The sequence below is a fragment of the Mytilus galloprovincialis genome, chromosome 14 (assembly GCF_965363235.1).
Source record: "Mytilus galloprovincialis chromosome 14, xbMytGall1.hap1.1, whole genome shotgun sequence".
Lineage (NCBI taxonomy): Eukaryota > Metazoa > Mollusca > Bivalvia > Mytilida > Mytilidae > Mytilus > Mytilus galloprovincialis.
Genome location: NC_134851.1, coordinates 60857957 through 60876521, shown reverse-complemented (window position 1 = coordinate 60876521; position 18565 = coordinate 60857957). Strand labels below are relative to the sequence as shown.

General features: G+C 31.4%; 1 protein-coding gene across 2 annotated transcripts in view; it reads left to right on the top strand.

Annotated features, from left to right (window-relative positions):
* LOC143058727 (BDNF/NT-3 growth factors receptor-like) overlaps positions 1 to 12788 on the top strand; it is a 168812-nt gene extending 156024 nt beyond the window's left edge. For both annotated transcript variants that reach the window (XM_076232175.1, XM_076232177.1), the window contains 4 exons: positions 2249 to 2367; positions 4645 to 4818; positions 7768 to 7926; positions 10435 to 12788. In XM_076232175.1, the coding sequence (XP_076088290.1) occupies positions 2249 to 2367; positions 4645 to 4818; positions 7768 to 7926; positions 10435 to 10647 (665 nt within the window). In that variant the 3' untranslated portion in view covers positions 10648 to 12788. The remainder of the gene's footprint in view (positions 1 to 2248; positions 2368 to 4644; positions 4819 to 7767; positions 7927 to 10434) is intronic.
* The last annotated feature ends 5777 nt before the right edge of the window (positions 12789 to 18565 follow it).

Genomic DNA, 18565 nt, shown 5'->3' with positions numbered 1-18565 from the left:
TGGTGTTTTGTCTGATGATTGGTCTGTTTCTGTGTGTGTTGCGTTTCGATGTTGTGTCGTTGTTCTCCTCTTATATTTAATGCGTTTCGCTCGGTTTTGGTTTGTTACCCCGATTTTGTTTTTTGTCCATGGATTTGTGAGTTTTGAACAGCGGTATACTACTGTTGCCTTTATTTTGCGTCAAAATTAATAATCAAGCAATGTGTATTTTCACCCTAGAAAATCGAAGTTCTTGGGTCGCAAAATTATTTTCTTTTACTAAAAAGTAACATCACAAAAATACTGAACTCCGAGGAAAATTCAATCGGAATGTCCCTAATCACATGGCAAAATCAAATGACAAAACACATCAAACGAATGGACAACAACTGTCATATTCCTGACTTGGTACAGGCATTTTCAAATGTAGAAAATGATGGATTGAACCTGGTTTTATAGCGCTAAACCTCTCACTTGTACGACGATAGGACACCATTGCAGAAAGTGATTCTCTGGTGAAGCCTTATTGGCAATCATGTCACATCTTATTTCTATACATTTGTAGATCCTATTTATTGAATTCATCATTAATTTGGTCTTGTCCTTGATATGTGTAACGATAATTCATGATTAACATTTAAGAAAGGACAATGAATCATTCAATTATTGATGACTTGTGGGTAATTTCCAAATATGGATTTGCATGCATTTGTTAGACCAGTTTACTAATATATTATATATCAATATATAATAATGATATTATGATTGCGTTTGAGTCTTTCGTATTAAAATGCAAATACAAATCTCTTTGGAACGCGTGTATATTGTTGAACGAGGTGTAGTTCACCATTTTCTAGTTTAAAAAATGTCAGTACTAAGTCAGGAATATGACAGTTATCTATTCGTTTGAAGTTTTTCATTTCGCCATTTGCTTTCGTACTTCTCGTTTAGAATTTCCCTCGAAGCTCGTTTTCTTTTTTTCTTTCTTTTTTTTTTTTATATAACTTAGCATGCTGTAATGTTAATTGTTGATTTGCGTGTTTTAAAACTGCGGGAGACACCAAACAAACCATTAAAACGCATAAGTCAATTAAAGAGAGACCAACAAATCATGAAAATCAAACAAAAAAAGTCAGAAATGCAAAATAAAGGCGAAAGAAGAGGGACAAAATATACCAGAGGGACATTCAAACTCATAGATCAGAAATAAATTGACAACGCCATGGCTAAAAAAACAAAAAGACAAACAAAAAATAGTATAATATAAACAACATAGAAAACTAAAGACAAAGTAATACGAACCCCGCCAAAAATGGGGGTGATCTCAGGTACTCTGGAAGGGTAAGCTGATACTGCTCCACATGTGGCACCCGTCGTGTTAAATTCACACTATCTTGGAAATTGTCTACAGTTGCTTTTGGTATTTCTATCAGATTGATTCTTTCTTTTTCAGCAATCAATTGACATAAAGTGTTATAAATGTAGTAGACAATATTATGATATAATGAGTTTTAACTTCGTTTTACTTTCGGTATTCCTGAGTTTGCTGCCGCATTCGTGTCGTTTTGGTTGTTCGGTCTTTGGTTTCTTGTGGTTTTTTTTCATTAGTGTGTCCTTAATGTATTGCTTTCTATTGTCAATGGTCGACAACACATATGATTGTTTCAATTTCGACAAACTTTTAACATACAAGACATATCAATTAAATAAAAAAATCATAATAAATCCACTACAGTAGATTCATTATTATTTGTTAAATAATTTTCATGAGTATCAGTAAAACACGCATTTTAAATGTTCAACGAATTACAATATTTTCATGGACTTTATATGCAGAGACCGGATAAACCACAAATAAAATATCAACGAAAATGCAAGTTTTCCACTGTACACGATAATAAATGACTCCACAGTATTTTTGCATACCAGAAAAGTTAATCTTAAGGCGGTACCCGGCTTTTTAGGGGAATTCATGTCCAAATTTCAGAATTAGATTGTCTTACACATTGTTGTCACATAATGCAATTATTTGCGATTGTCATACAAATGAAAGGTTAAGCAATAAAAGCAGGTTTAATCAACCATTTTCTACACAAGAAAATGCCTGTACTTAGTCAGGCATCTGGCAGTTGTTTTCCATTCGTTCAATGTGTTTGACGATTTAATTTGGCCATTTGATAAAAAAAAACCTTCTTTTTTGAACTTTTCTCCTTAGTTTGGTATTTTTTGTTTATTTTCCATTTTACTGAAAGTTTATTTTTCATTAAAGGTCCGACTGAAACGCCTTACATGGTATTTGAATACATGGTGCATGGAGACTTGGCAGATTTGCTCAGACGAAACGACCCAGCAATGCGCTCAAGTGACAGAGATATAACACTGGAAAAGGTAAGAATACGTAAATCAAGATTTTAAAGAAAATATGAATATCAAGATTTTAAAGAATATATGAAGATCAGGGTTTTATAGAATAAATGAAGATCAAGATTTAAAAGAATATATGATGAATCATATCAAAATTTTGAAGTATATGAAAAACAACATTTAAATAGAATAGGAGTTGAAATTTGAAATGAAATGTTCCAATAATTACACTGATAATTACAGATAATTTTGTGAATCTATTGCAAAGTATTATTATTTCTTTCAAAAGAATCATGATCATGGAAACTATATCAATGCGAGAACGAATAGGAAATGGCTTTGCTTTAATGATTGCATAGTTTTAATTTTGCATTCATCAAACATACTATTATTGTATTTCTGCATTTATTTTTTTACATTCTCCGCATTCTCTTGGTTATAAAGATGACGAGGAAACAAGACCGTACACTTGAATGAAAAATGTTTTTGTTAATGATACTAAGTTTAGATCAAAAGGAAATTAAATTTTAAAAATGATACAGAAATTCAAAGTGAATATCTGTAAAATGTCAAACTCTTTTAGATAATAATCTGTTTTATTCCAAAGATGTAGCAATCATTAATCAATTGTGAAACATAATCTGCAATCATTTTATGAGGTAAACATCATATGTCACAATTAAGACGATCAAGAAGCTGGCAAACGAGGTGTCATCCATCATTTGATTGCATGCAGACATACTTTGAAAATTTAAATGGACATGAACATTATTTAATAGTTTTATTTACATAATTGCTTTGAATGTAAAATAAAGGGAACAGTTATATACCGCTATTCGAAATTCATAAATCGATTAAGAGAAAGCAAATCAGGGTAACAACTCAAAAGTGAGATAATTTATAAAAATTATGCAACCATAAACCAAACGACAATGCAACAAACAAAGAAACGAACTATAAGATAACAATTGCAATTTTCCTGAGAGGACATTTTAAGAAAAAAAATGGTTGGTTGAACCTAGTTTTGTGGCTAGCCAAACCTCCCGCGTTAAATATAACACTGAATGACAAAATTACATGACAGGACTACAATACAAATAAATGGAAAAATATTCAGGATAGAGAAATACACAAATTAACAATAACATAGAACATTACGCCATGCCCCTAGTTAATAAAGCATCTGTAAGTTATCTGAAGTGTTTACCATATGTCACGCGTTTATGAAAAACTGACCACCACTTTATGTAGCCAATAGTGTTGAAAAATACTTTCAATGTCATAGTAATCATTCAAGTGGTATTCCCTTTCATTTAATTTTCATTTTTCTGTTGTATTTTGTGGTCCGTTTTCAATCTTTTTTGCGATATCTATTGACCATTGTGTCTTTCATCGACTCTCTGAATTCTAATTGCCTTGTTAAACTGCTATATTCGATTTGTTTTGATTACGGAGCACACAATCAACACATATTTGTCATTACCATTTTATTTTTCTTTGTGTAGACATCTTATTGTTTAGACACGTAAGGGTAATTTCCGCTAGGCCAAGTTGACCTAATATGGATTTGGCTAATATTAGTATGTCCTTTTTCAGGTCAAATAGCTCCTAAACTAGTTCGGATCTTATACACCATTAGCTTGCACATATTGTACATTGAACATTCCTGGTTTATGTAAATCCAGATAAACGTGCATGGGCTTTTAAAGTATAGTTTCCAAAAACAAAACCATATCATGCATATATTCTACATGAAAAAAAAACACATAAAATATTGTTGAGTACAACAAACATGAATTTGAATACACACTCATACTGTGTAATATCAAAAAGTCACACTGTGCAACTTTTCTAGCTTACACAAATCTCATACAGTATTAAATTCATTCAAAATTGATGACGATACACTCGACCTCGGATGAGTCGAATACTTTTGACCGGTCTCTTCGACACAACGATGTTCTACTGTTTATTTTAAAAAAGGGACGAAAGATACCAGAGGGACAGTCAAACTCATAAATCGGAAATAAACTGACAAAACCATGGCTAAAAATGAAAAAATCAAAGACAAAGAATAGTACACATGACACAACATAGATAACTAAAGAATAAACAACACGAACCCCACCAAAAACGAACACCACCAAACTTTGTACTTGTTTGAATAAAAAAATATTTTCATCTGAGCGTCACTGATGAGTCTTATGTACACGAACCACGCGTCGTAAGAATCAAATTATTATCCTGGTACCTTGAATTTGTCGCCATACACAAGTAATCAATAAATCTTTGTATTTTCAGACTGACCTCATAGATATTTCTACACAGATTGCTAATGGAATGACTTATCTAACGTCCAAACATTTCGTTCATCGTGACCTTGCAACCCGGAACTGTTTAGTGGGAGAAGGATTTGTGGTTAAAATCTCAGATTTTGGGATGGCACGTGATGTGTATACATGTGATTATTATAGGGTAAGATAATTCTATATATCTGTACAAATATCAAGATAAATTGTGCACTTTGATAGCTTTGTAAATAAATGAATTAAAAACCCATGAATCAGATGTATATCACTTGGGTACAGATTGCTAAAGTCGTATTTTGCCTTATTATTAGGAATTTTCATTTTTTAAAGCTCTGCACCGTTGATATGTTCAAATTTTATATGAAATGTTGAATCTTTTCAAACACTTTTGTCAATCCCAAAGTTAAGATTGCCTTACGTGTATTTTGTACATCTTGTCCAAATATTCTGAATTTTGTCTGATACTGTTTTATTTCGAACTCCAATGATGATAACTGTTATGTGAAGAAAAATGTACAAAAGTTAAACACCTGGTACCTCGCATGAAGTTTTTTTTTTCGGTAGGCCTTAAATCGATCCTTAGATATGATGTCACTCTCTATTTAAAAGTAATTGCATTTTTATTGTGTTCATATATATTTTACAAATCCTTTGGATTGAGCTTTTTCACAGAAGGTAACTCCAGATAAGGCCTGCATGGAATTTGCACGTTTTGCAATTTGCTGTTATCAAATTGTTATAAATCATTATAAATTAAGTAATGCATCTCCCTCATGCAAAGCTCTGATTCCTTTCACGGATTTGGCTATACTTTTTATACCCCCGCTTTAAAAAAGGGGGGGGGTATACTGTTTTACCTCTGTCTGTCAGTCAGTCCGTCCCATGAAACTTTCGTCACATTTTTCTCAGGAACTACACATCCACCCTTTCTGTAATTTGGTATCAACATTTATATATGTCAGCCATACCGTGTGATGCGTTTTCAGATTCATCACTTGACAACTTCCTGTTTACCGAACACTTGTCTGATTTTACACATGATAGCCAAGTTGAAAATTTTCGTCACATTTTTCTCAGGAATTACAATACAAGGATTTCTGAAATTTGGTTTCAGGATTTATATAAGTCAGCTATACCGTGTGATGCGTTTTCAGATTCATCACTCGACAACTTCCTGTTTACCGAACACTTGCATATTTTTACACTTAACATGCTTAATATTATCCACTTGCGGCGGGGGTATCATCAGTGAGCAGTAGCTCGCAGTTTCACTTGTTGGACCTTTTGGATTATAGCTCTTAATCTTTTATATAAGCTTTGGATTTTAAATATTTTGGCTACGGTCATCACTGAAGAGACATGTATTGTCGAAGTGCACATCTGGTGCAGGAAAATTGATACCGTTAATGTTATTCCTTTCAATAATGTATACGTTTTATACATGTTTTGCTTCGTTATTATTGGTATAAAGCGTATCAAGGTGAAATGTAATTCTGAACAGACGAAAACTATTTACAAAACATTGAAATGGTCGGAAAACTATGGATTTTCTTACCAAGGTTTGGTATCTAGTAAACCATTTTGAGTTAATTATCTCTCATGCTCTTCAACTTCGTAATTATACAGCCTTTTAACTTTTTTTTTAATTGAACGTCACTTTAGAATATTTTATAGAAAACAATGCGCTTCTGGCGTACAAAAAAATAAATCTTTTGTGAACTGTATACCATTTATTTGTTTTAAACAGTTTGATAATTGTTCTGAACAAAGCACATAATATAACTTAAATGTTAGTCATTACACTAGATATACCTTCTAGTTAATAATAATATTAATTCACAGCACATTTACTGTAACAAATGCGCATTTTGACATGAACTCTTCTTTGATATTCGATACAAAACATTCAAAAATGCAAAACCCAATATAAACATGGTTGTGCTTAGTTTAAGAAAGATAACTCTATATTTATTTTTGAGAACAAAATATTATTTATAAAATCTTTGTAACGATTATCCATGGCTTTAACTCTAACCGTCATGGGTATAACTTTTTGTAGGTTAATAGGCTGTTTTATAGTTAAAAAATATAATTTATAGAAAGACATGCTAGAATAATACTTTGGATTGATTACTAATATTAAACCAATGACATTTTTATTGCAAAGAAAACCGCGCAAACCTGCTTAAAAATCATAAGCAGCATTCACGCTCAACTTTTGAGTCCACAAGCCAGACGCTCAATTTTTGCGAAAATTTTAGTTGGAATTCTTTGGCATGTATAAAAAAATGTAAAAAGCCCCAAAGCAAATTGCCCGATAACTAATTTACAAGCCAATGCCGTTGGTCTTGTGGTTAAGCATGAAACTTCATATGGTACTTATGCCTGAGGACGGATGTTAATTTCTTGATTACAATCTTCTTTTTACAGATTGGAGTGTCACGAATGTTGCCAGTACGTTGGTTGTTAATTTCTTGGTTATTATCTTCTTTTTACAGATTGGAGGGTCACGAATGTTGCATGTACGTTGGTTGTTAATTTCTTGCTCACAATCTTCTTTTTACAGATTGGAGGGTCCTGGATGTTGCCAGTACGTTGGATGTTTTATTTCTTGATTACAATCTTCTTTTTACAGATGGGAGGGTCCCGGATGTTGCCAGTACGTTGGATGTTATATTTCTTGATTACAATTTTCTTTTTACAGATTGGAGGGTCACGAATGTTGCACGTACGTTGGTTGTTAATTTCTTGATCACAAACTTCTTTTTTACAGATTGGAGGTTTCTGGATGTTGCCAGTACGTTGGATGTTATATTTCTTGATTACAATCTTCTTTTTACATATGGGAGGGTCCCAGATGTTGCCAGTACGTTGGATGTTATATTTCTTGATTTCAATTTTCTTTTTACAGATTGGAGGGTTCCGGATGTTGCCAGTACGTTGGATGTTATATTTTTTTATTACAATTTTCCTTTTTACAGATTAGAGGGTCCCGGAAGTTGCCAGTACGTTGGATGTTAATTTTTTATCACAATATTCTTTTTACACATTTGAGGTCATGAATGTTGCCAGTACGTTGGATGTTTATTTTGTAATCACAATCTTCTTTTTACAGATTGGAGGGTCCCGGATGTTGCCAGTACGTTGGATGTCACCAGAGAGTATGAAGTATGGACGATTTACAACAGAGTCCGATATATGGGCATTCGGTGTGGTATTATGGGAAATATTCAGCTATGGTAGACAACCATATTATGGCCATTCAAATGAAGAAGTATGTGAATTTAAATATCTTTTTATTCAAATATTAATATTATTGTTTTTCTTATAACATTAATATCCTTGTTAAATTGATATCATCTAGTAATAACCGGGATATTTAACGACCTTAACTACATATGAAGGCCTCGCACAGTCGGTATCATCTGGTGAATAGACTTCATTCCTTTTTTAATTCGCCTTTCCAGAAACGACTATGAGTAATCTCATTGCAGGGGTTAAGAAATTTTGTATATAGCTCACTAGCCAAGGGCTAATCGAAAGCAGGATTTTACTAGCCCTGTTGGAAGAACTACTAGCCCAACAAAACTGACCTGCCAGCCCTATCATGCCTTACAAATTCAGAATTTGCCTAACAATTTTTATCCATTGTACAGTAGATTTTTGCAAATTGGATACCCAAAACTTATGTCAGCAAATAAATGCCCTTATCAGATATATTCAATTAATCGACAATTGAATATTCACTGGACATTCTGATATAAGAGATGACCAAATCCGATAATGATACAAGTCTTGGTCACTGCTATACATGGGTAGATAAAAGAATTAAGAATGGTTAATTATGTAATGCTCATATTTCTTTTCAGTTTTAAAATTCTATTTATTGAAATAAATTAAATGACCTCAAATATTTATGTGAATAAATATCTCCATCCATAGCTTGGGTCTTTTATAATTGTTTTATAAACGTAGTACATTAATGTCCATATTTACATTTATCACAGTCAGGTAAGCAAATTGTGGGCTATAAATATATTACAACCTGAGCACAGTCTCTATACTGAAACTGTATTTGTTATAAATTTTATTTCTTTAAAAATGGAATTCATTTGAATATCATTGAAGATAATCATGATTGATGAAGTATTATTGCATAAAGTTTAAGTTTTGTGAAGACTGTTAATGTTAAGGTCATGGTTCTGGACGCTTCTCCGAAGTTTGTAAACAAAAACAAAATGGCGTCCATAACATGTGCACATGTTTCAAATTTATATCTGACAAAAGTCAGGTTTCTGCTGTCAAAAAGAGATTCACATTTATATTACAATAAATAGAAGGAAGTACAATCAGGTTGCATAAGCAATGTACAATACCACTTCCTGTACTGACACATCGATATTGTAAGTACGGGATCCACCCATAGTTATTTGTTCTAATTTTAAAACTTGTACAAAAATCAGTTCAAGTTCTGGGAATCCCGGATGAAGTAGTCGAATCTGATTGGCTAAGATAGAAAAGTGACGAGGGGATTTTCCACTTTCTATGTTAGAAACGCCAAGATCTTTTTGTTACTAGTCCGTCGGGCATAATGGTTTACAAGTTTTAGTTGCCAGAGGTCTAAATGTTGTTGTCCCGGGCGTCGGGCTAGCGGATTTCTTAACCCCTGCATTGTTCGTACACCAAAATGCAAATAACGTTACGACTTTGGTTTAATTTCCATTGTTTAGAACGTTTTAAAGCAATCACAACGTATTGATGTACGCTTTTGAAAAAAATATGCATCAGATTTCGAAACGTCGAATTAATTATCCACATTTCTCTAATTCTTCGTCAATTTATCTCTATCTGCACCCATTGTATAACAAAATTTTAATCAAAGTGTGGTTCGTTTGATCTCAGTTCTTCATTGGTTAAAATCCGATTATGACATCGAATTTTCTTGGTTTCCTCTGAATTTCCTATTGTGACGGCATGAAGTAGGCGACCATGCCTGATGACGTAACGTAGTTAGAACACATCTTTTTGCAGATCACTCGAAAAGAAGGGAAATTTTTACCTGTTTATTATTTGAAAATCATTAGAATCTATATGTATGATTCCGCTGAATGTTTTGCTATAAGGATTTCAAACATGACCTGTTCTAAAAATGTTTGTAACTGAGATTTGTATTGCGAAGTCTTTTAGTTAGCTTCAAAAAATATTGATGGAAATAAAATACCAAATGTTATTCTGAATTTGTGAGGACGACATTTATCACTGAATTATAACTTCATTCACTGACAACAATTGTTTTTTAAAATATTTTAAAAAAAAATTAACTAATTGAAATTATGTATAGAAAAAAAAAATTATTTGGTTTTAGGACCAATTTATGCATGTATATAAATAAAGGCAACATTAGTATACCACTCTTCGAAAGTAATAAATCGAATTAGAGAAAACAAAAACACTGATTTAGATGCTCGGAAACTATGAATCAAACAATACAGTTTAGAATGTTTAAAGCATTTGATTAAAAGTCGTCAGTACTCAATGCTCTTTAAGTCTTGTGATAAGTTTATTAAATTGATTTTCCTGTGTTTTAACATCTTAGAAAAATTTCATGAATATTTAAACACACAAAACGTAGAAAGTACAGTTCAGTTTCTTGTATATTCCTCCATTAATTGTGGAGCACTACCCATAGGATATAATTTTTGAAAATATATACACTAAATGCGAACTTTTGTACAGACTTTACTCATGTTCTTGGATGATATGTTTATTATTGTATTTGTAGGTTGTTCGATTTTTAGATGAAGGAATTATGTTACAACGCCCAGACGAGTGTCCATCGACTATATATCATATAATGCTGGGGTGCTGGAAGAAAAATCCCAAAGAAAGAATTCCTTACCAGAAAATACACAAACATTTAGTTGATTTCAGCAAAGAAATTCTACGTAACGTTCACCATCATCGGCCGATTCTGAATAGTGAAAGCGATCCATGAAATCAACTTTTTGAAAAGCAAAACATTACCTACTTATAAAAAATGGGAATCATTAACACAGATCCAATGATGTAATTGGTTTACGAATCTATATCGTCATGCAATCTCTTGGACATTACAGACGTGCCCTCAAATGTTTCACAGAAAATTGTGTTATGTATCATAACATGTGTTTACTTTGTAACGTGTTAACATTGTAACATGTGTAAACATTGTAAAATGTGTTAACATTGTAACATGTGTTAACATTGTAACATGTGTTAATATTGTAACATGTGTTAACATTGTAACATGTGTTTACATTGTAATGTGTGTTAACATTGTAACACGTGTTAACATTATAACATGTGTTAACATTGTAACATGTAACATGTATTAACATTGTAACATTAACATGTGTTTCATTGTAACATGTAACATGTGTTAACACTGTAACATGTACTACACAATGTAATATGTGTTATTCCTGTTTTACATTATAACATGTCCTCAATATTGTTATACATGAGAAATATATATTAACATGAGTTATACATTGTCACATCATATAAAACATTGTAATACATGTATGTGCAAAACATTGTAACTTGTGTAATAAAGTGTAACAATTGTAAAATGCCGACGAAAAAAAAACTCCATGCACACATATGGATATCCTTACACCAATGTTTTCCTGCTAGTATCTGTATGTTCATTTTGATCAAAGGGTTATTTGGAGTAATATGAGTTCTTACTAATAGAAACTTTACTGTTATATTTATTTTTTGGTTAACCCGTTGGGAGTTCGAACACTGCACATGTGTATAATAATAAATAATTGAATAGAAGTGTAATTTTTTTTCTGCTCAAGATCGTTGGTACTCTAAGCAGATTCCGGTTTTTCCAATTAATAAAAAAAAAATGCCGTCGTGATAAAGCTAGTAGTGCTTCAAGTGGCCCTGAACACTAACAATCGATCAATCAATCATTCATTTTCAATTAAAGACATTCAAAACAGCTGTTTCATGTTTGACAGTTTCATGTGGCCTGTTTTAATATATGTTTTAATTTCTTATGAAAGTACCCACAACAAAAGAAACTCATTATATTATTTTCTTTGTCTTAAATATCAAATGTTATTTATAGATTTTTATTGTTATGTTTTTTAGCCCCTGAAATTCATACATTCTTTGGTCATTTAAAGACTTAATCTTTTTCAATAAAGAGCTAAAAGATTTCATAAAACATAGCTTTTATTTCTTTCTGATGAGCACATAATGAAAGAAGAACCATTTAAGGTCGGCAGCTATAACATCTTTACTCTGAGTTAAGGATGTACTTAGGTGAAACTTAAAATTCAAGAACTTAAAATTGATACTACATTTTGAAAGAGCACCAGTTAAGGAACAAAATATGCATAAAATATTGATAGGTCATGGACCTCCTTTTCGAGATATTTTATCTAAAAAAAAAGCGGTAAAAGGCTAACTCGGACTTTTATCTTACAATTGCATTGGTATTATTTGGGTCTCAAATCAAAAGTACAAAAATTCAGAAATTTCTTAAATTTTGGAAAATGAACTTTTATGAGCTATTGAAGTCTTTTATACAAAGATAAATGGGTGTTATTGGGCAAAATATTTTACCCTGTATTGGTGGAAAAATACCGAGAAGTCCGAATCATTTTAACCAATTTCCAAAACCTCACCTAAGTACATCCTTTAAAACATGAAACAGAAAAACTGTATTTGTATAATAAAACTATGTAAGACAAAACACAAAGTTTATTCATAATTCATAAGTAAATAGTAAAATAACAAAATTATCGAACTCTAAGGGATATATAAAACGTACAATTCTTAGTAAAATAACAAAATCAAAAAAAATATTTTCACATCAAACAAATAAATATACAACTGTCATATTCCTAATTTGGTACATGCATTTTCTTATGTAGGAAATAGTGGATTAAAATATAGACGGTGAAAAGTAAAATTGGTACCCCGTGTATTAAAATAAAGACAGGGAAAAGTAAAACTATTTGTTACCATCGGTTAGTTATTTTACCATACAGAGTTTAGAGAAGTGATTTTACAATTTTGGTTTTAACTTTGGTATTGACCATATTTAACTTAATGATAAATATATTCTTTAGTTTGTGCAACAACACTGTTTAAAGGATTTATATATATATATATATATATATTGGTTTATATATATATATATATATATATATATATATATATATATATATATAGATAATACATTTTAAAGATTAAGTAAATGCAAAATATAGTCATAATGGTTAGCATTGCCTTATTCCATTTGGTTCTTTTTTTATGTAATTTACCAACAATCAAATTCGTTGACGGTTTTCCCCGAATTGGTTTTAAAAAAAAAACATTCTTTGAGGATAGTTGACCATTTCACCTGAACTGTGTTATTCCTTTTGTTTTTCTTTGAGGCTAGTTGACTTTTTCCTCTGCATTGTATAATGTTTTAGTTTTTCTTTGAGGCTAGTTGATCATTTCCTCTGTATTATGTTTTATTTTAGTTTTCTTTGAGGCTAGTTGACCGTTTCCTCTGTATTATGTTTTATTTTAGTTTTCTTTGAGGCTAGTTGACCGTTTCCTCTAGCTGTATTATGTTCTATTTTAGTTTTCTTTGAGTCTAGTTGACGTTGTCTCTGCATTGTTTAATAATTTTGTTTGTCTTTGAGTCTAGTTGAACATTTCCTCTGTATTATGTTTAATTGTGTTTGTCTTCGGTTGTAGAATTTGATGTTGACGTTTTATGTTGATGGTGGATAACAATGGCCGTATTAGAGGTACACTGGCCCTTTTTATGGAATATGGGATAAATCCATCTGATAGCATACATTCGCAAAAATCTACGTGAAATATCCAAAAGCATATGTCATTTGATTTGACGGTGTAGAATGTGTATATTAACTGTTGATCCAGAACAAATCTGGCGGTTGCTCAAGAACCTTTTTAATATTGATAGTTTGTCCAGAAACATTTGCCGTTAGTATTGAGTTGGCGGTTGACCAATAATCTTTGCATGTTGACGGCTGGTCCAGAAACATGTGTCATTAGTATTGAGTTGGCGGTTGAGCATGAGTCTTTTACAGGTTGACAGTTGCTCCACAAACATGATTCGTTTCTACTGGTTTGACGGTTGGTCCAAAATCATGTTTCATTTGTATTCAAAGTTTAATACGGGTATGCCGGTAGGTCACTAAGTTCATATGATTTTTCATTGAATTGATATAATTGTATATTTCAGTTTTATTTAGCGCACAAATAGATGTCCTCATTATATTTGTTATAAACAGAAATCACATGCCAGAAGATGAATTATTATTGTTATTGTTTTTTTATTGTTTTTTTTTTTTAAAGAATGTACATTGCATACCCCAAAATAAAGTATAATGCTATATTGACGATCACATGAGTAACCTTCATATTGGTAAATTAAAATAATAAATTTTCACACTGTCAATTATGTACCTTTTTTACATCACTGGGTCGATGCCACTGCTGGTGAACGTTTCGTACCCGAGGGTATCACCAAATATGTAGTCAGCACTTCGGTGTTGACATGAATATCAATTAATATATGGTCATTTTATAAAATAATTGTTTACAAAACTTTGAATTTTTCGAAAAAACTTAGGATTTTCTTATCCCAGGAATAGATTACATGAGCCGTATTTGGCACAACTGTTGGGAATTTTGGGTTGTCCATGCTCCTCAACTTTGTACTTGTTTGGCATTATAACTATTTGGATCTGAGCGTCACTGATGTGACTTATGTAGACGAAACGCGCGTCTGGCGTATTAGATTATAATCCTGGTGCTTTGATAACTTTTTATGACTCTTTTAGTAGAATTCTATACCCTTTTTTAGTAAGTTTCCCTTTTTTATGAGGATTAAAACTTATAAACTATATGTATCACTGTTATTATAACACCATACGGAAAGGTTAAATAACACATTAAAGTATTATTGAATATTTATCAAAATAAAAAAAGCTTCAAGAGAAAAAAAGAAAAAAAAAAGAAAGGGATTTTTTGCTCAAGCACCCTTATTAATTGAATTCATTATTCGTTATTTTCCATGGCGTTTAAACTAAGAATCTAGATATTCATTTTTCCAACATAATCTCCTGTTTTATGCATAATTAATAAACTACTGAAATATTCCAAGAATATCGATTATGATTGAGAGATGACAAGTGAATACTTAAATTGAAATCCACTGTACCGTTTATGTTATTAATACAAAATATCAATTTACTTAAAGTTTGATCATAGTTAAAATTACGTACTGACTGGTCTAATATCAATCTTTTATTTTTTTTGTTAGATCAATAAACTTTGATATATGTAAACGACATAATGAGTTCCATAACAAGTGTTGTGTTTCAAAAACATATTCCGCAGATCATGATACTGTGGAGCATTTATTACAGTAATCTTACGTTCACTGACATTTGTATTTGCATCCTTTAATTCTTAATTTGTGTATGTTACATTTCAAAATCTTGTGATTTTAAATAAGTGAAATTACTTATACGTTTTTGACACTGCAATTTGCATCCTTTATTTCCTAATTTGTGTTTCTTGCATCTCAAAGTCTTGGGATATCAAATAATTGGAATACTTACTTATACGTTTACTAACGCTGATATTTGCATCCTTTAATTCTTAACTTGTGTTTCTTGCATTTCATAGTCTCAGAAATTTAGATATGAATTAATTGAAATTACTAATACTTACACGTTCACTGACGCTGATATTTGCATCCTTTCAAGCTTAATTTGTATTTCTTGCATTTCAAAGTCACAAAATTATGATATCAAATAATTGAAATTATTTACTTATATGTTCAGTGACACTGATAATTGCATCCTTTAAATCATAATTTGTGTTTCTTGCATTTCAAAGTCTTGGAAATTTAGATATCAAATAAGAGGATGTAGTTACAAATGTTACAAGAGATTTGTGTTCATAAATGTAGACAACACGCGTCAGTCCTGACAGAAAGAAAAAAAACATATGAAAGAGTTTCAATAGTTTTGTTTGATTCTTTAACATGTTTAAGGAATGAATGTAACGCATTAGCGGGTTATTTTACAGTGTGCACCACATTTTTTATATTATTTCGAAAAAGGCAGAAAAAATATTACAGTCATTTCTTATGATTTAATTTTTAATTCAATTATAAACCCGAGTAAATCAGGATGAAACGTTGTTTACGTCACGGTCACATGACACAGATTGTAGTTGTCTTATATATTCTGAACAGTATGCACAATACATTGGTTTACTAGCGTTGACTAATACAAAAATCATGAAAAATGTAAACAATACGTCTGTTTGTACTGCCTTCAGATATTCGGTAAGCAATCATGATTTTTTGCTATATGATAACGACTCTCTCTTGCAGTTTGTGTTGACCACTGAATAAACATAAACCTAATGTCTTTATTTACAAATAATTAGATAACATCAAAAGAAATGGAAAGTTCACAATTGGAAAGCTGAAATCATATCTTTTGTCGTAAAGTTTTGTTTTCAACCGACCCTCATTGTCAATTTCTAGATGTAAGTCAAGATATGAAGCCGACTTAACTGTATCTGTAGTATCTAGATAACATCGGAGTTCAAAAGTTATTGAGCTATACAAATAGGTTTTATGTAGCATACATGATGTAATTAATGAATGTCTAATGTTTTATGCCTTGTTAAATACTTGATGGTAAGTTTGTTATTTCAATAAACATTTGTTTTGTCTTATAATTTGTTCAGCCTATTATCTAACTGCTTTATAATAGTCCCAAAAAAATATGGGGAATAATCTTGTTAAATTCAAAAATTGAATGAAGAAAAAGCAGTCAATGATTGCAAAAAAAAGAATGAAAAAATAGCAAACAGTAATAAAAAAATAAGAGGTGGTATGAATGCCAGTCGGACAACTCTTCAGAAGATACGAAGTGCCACAGAAATCAACTATAGGTCGCAAACAATGAGAAAAGCCCATACTGCATAGTCGGCTATAAATGGCCTTAAACTGAAAAATGCAAAACAATTTAAACGAGAAAACACATGGCCATATATAAGGAAAAAATGAACGAATAACAAATATATTACCCAGCAACTAACTACAACCACTGAATAACAGGCTCCTGGCTTGGGACAGGCACATACTTACAGAATGTGGCGTGGTTAAACTGGTCAGCAAGATCCCCCCAACCCTCCCCAACCTTGGCAATGGTGTAACATGAAAACAGAAGAACTAGCTAAAAGAAAGTTAGAAAAAGCTTAACTTATCAGATGGATACAAATAGAAATACATAATTATAACAATACTACAGATTGCACATAGGTAAGTACATGTACATCCAAACAACAAAAAGACAATAAGCAAAAATCTAAGAGACCTCGTGGTTAGTGAAAGCTTGTTCAAAGCTAATAACTGATTAAAAAAATATGAAAAAAAGTAAAATCTCAAAAATACTGAACTCCGAGGACAATTAAAAAAGGAAAAGCCGTAATCAATCGTCTACTTAAGACTTATCAGTGGCGCTCAAATCAAAATAATTATAAAGCCAAACAAGTACAAAGTTGATGAACATTGAGGACCTAAAATTCCAAAATGTTTTACTGAATATATTAATAAAATCCTCAGTATTTCGAATACATTTGTATATAATTTAATTTCGGATGTAACGCGCCTTGTGATTGGCTGACACTATTTTGTTATGAGCCCATAGACATAATTTTGTCATGTGACCGTGACGTCCTCAACGTTTTTTCAAGGTTTTCTACGGTTAAAATGGAATTTAGAATTAAATCATAAGAAATTGCTGTAATATTTTTTCGGTCTATTCGAAATACAATAAAAAATGTGGTGCACACTGTTAAATAACCCGCTACGCGCGTTATTCAGTGTGCTCAAAATTTTTTATGTTATTTCTTCATAGACAGAAAAAATATTGCAGTCATTCCTTAAATAATTTTGTTGAAAATATACCAAACAGTATATATTTATTGCACATCTTAATGAAGTAAAAAAAGAACTACGTGCAATATGACAGGAAATGTAATAGAGAATTCAACAAAGACGTGGCAAAAGATTAATAGTATTTCAAGGGCCATCCAATACCTTTAATCGAAAAATCAAATGACTAATCAGATATGTATTACAATTATCAATTTAACATTCTAGAACGATTGAAGGGGCCAAACAAATTCATAAAAGACAGACGACATCATGGCATAAGCGAGAGAACATAGAAACAAATATTGAAGCATATTATATAAGGAACTACAGTTTATGACTAAACTCATTAAAGATACGTCGAAATTGCATTTAATTGGTAAGTTCAACAACACTTACCGTTATCTTGATGATATGTTTTCGTTAAATAATCAAGAATTGTCTTAATATACTGCTGAAATTTACCCAAAGAACTTACTTTAAATAAATCAAATTTAAACGGTTATAACTGTCCTTTCCTAGATTTAGATATTTCATGTTTAAACGGGAAACTCCACACTAAAATTTACGACAAGGGGACGATTTTTCGTTCCCAATTGTTAATTTTTCATTTTAAAACAATGAAGGTCCTTTGGCACCATCTTACGGTTTTCATAGTTCACAGCTATGCCCGTGACTGTTATGACGTTTTTGATTTTAACGAGCGTAATTTATGTATTACTGGTTAAATATTAAGCCAAGGATTTTGTTACCATAAATTACTTAAGACCGTTACTAAATTTTCCATACATAGATATTTAAAAGATTTGGTTTTGAAGTTTGGTTGTACCAGTAGTAGTACAAAATAGTTATAAAGCCAAACAAGTACAAAGTTACGAGCATAGAGGACCCAACATTCCAAAAAGTTGTGCCGAATACGGCTAAGGTAATC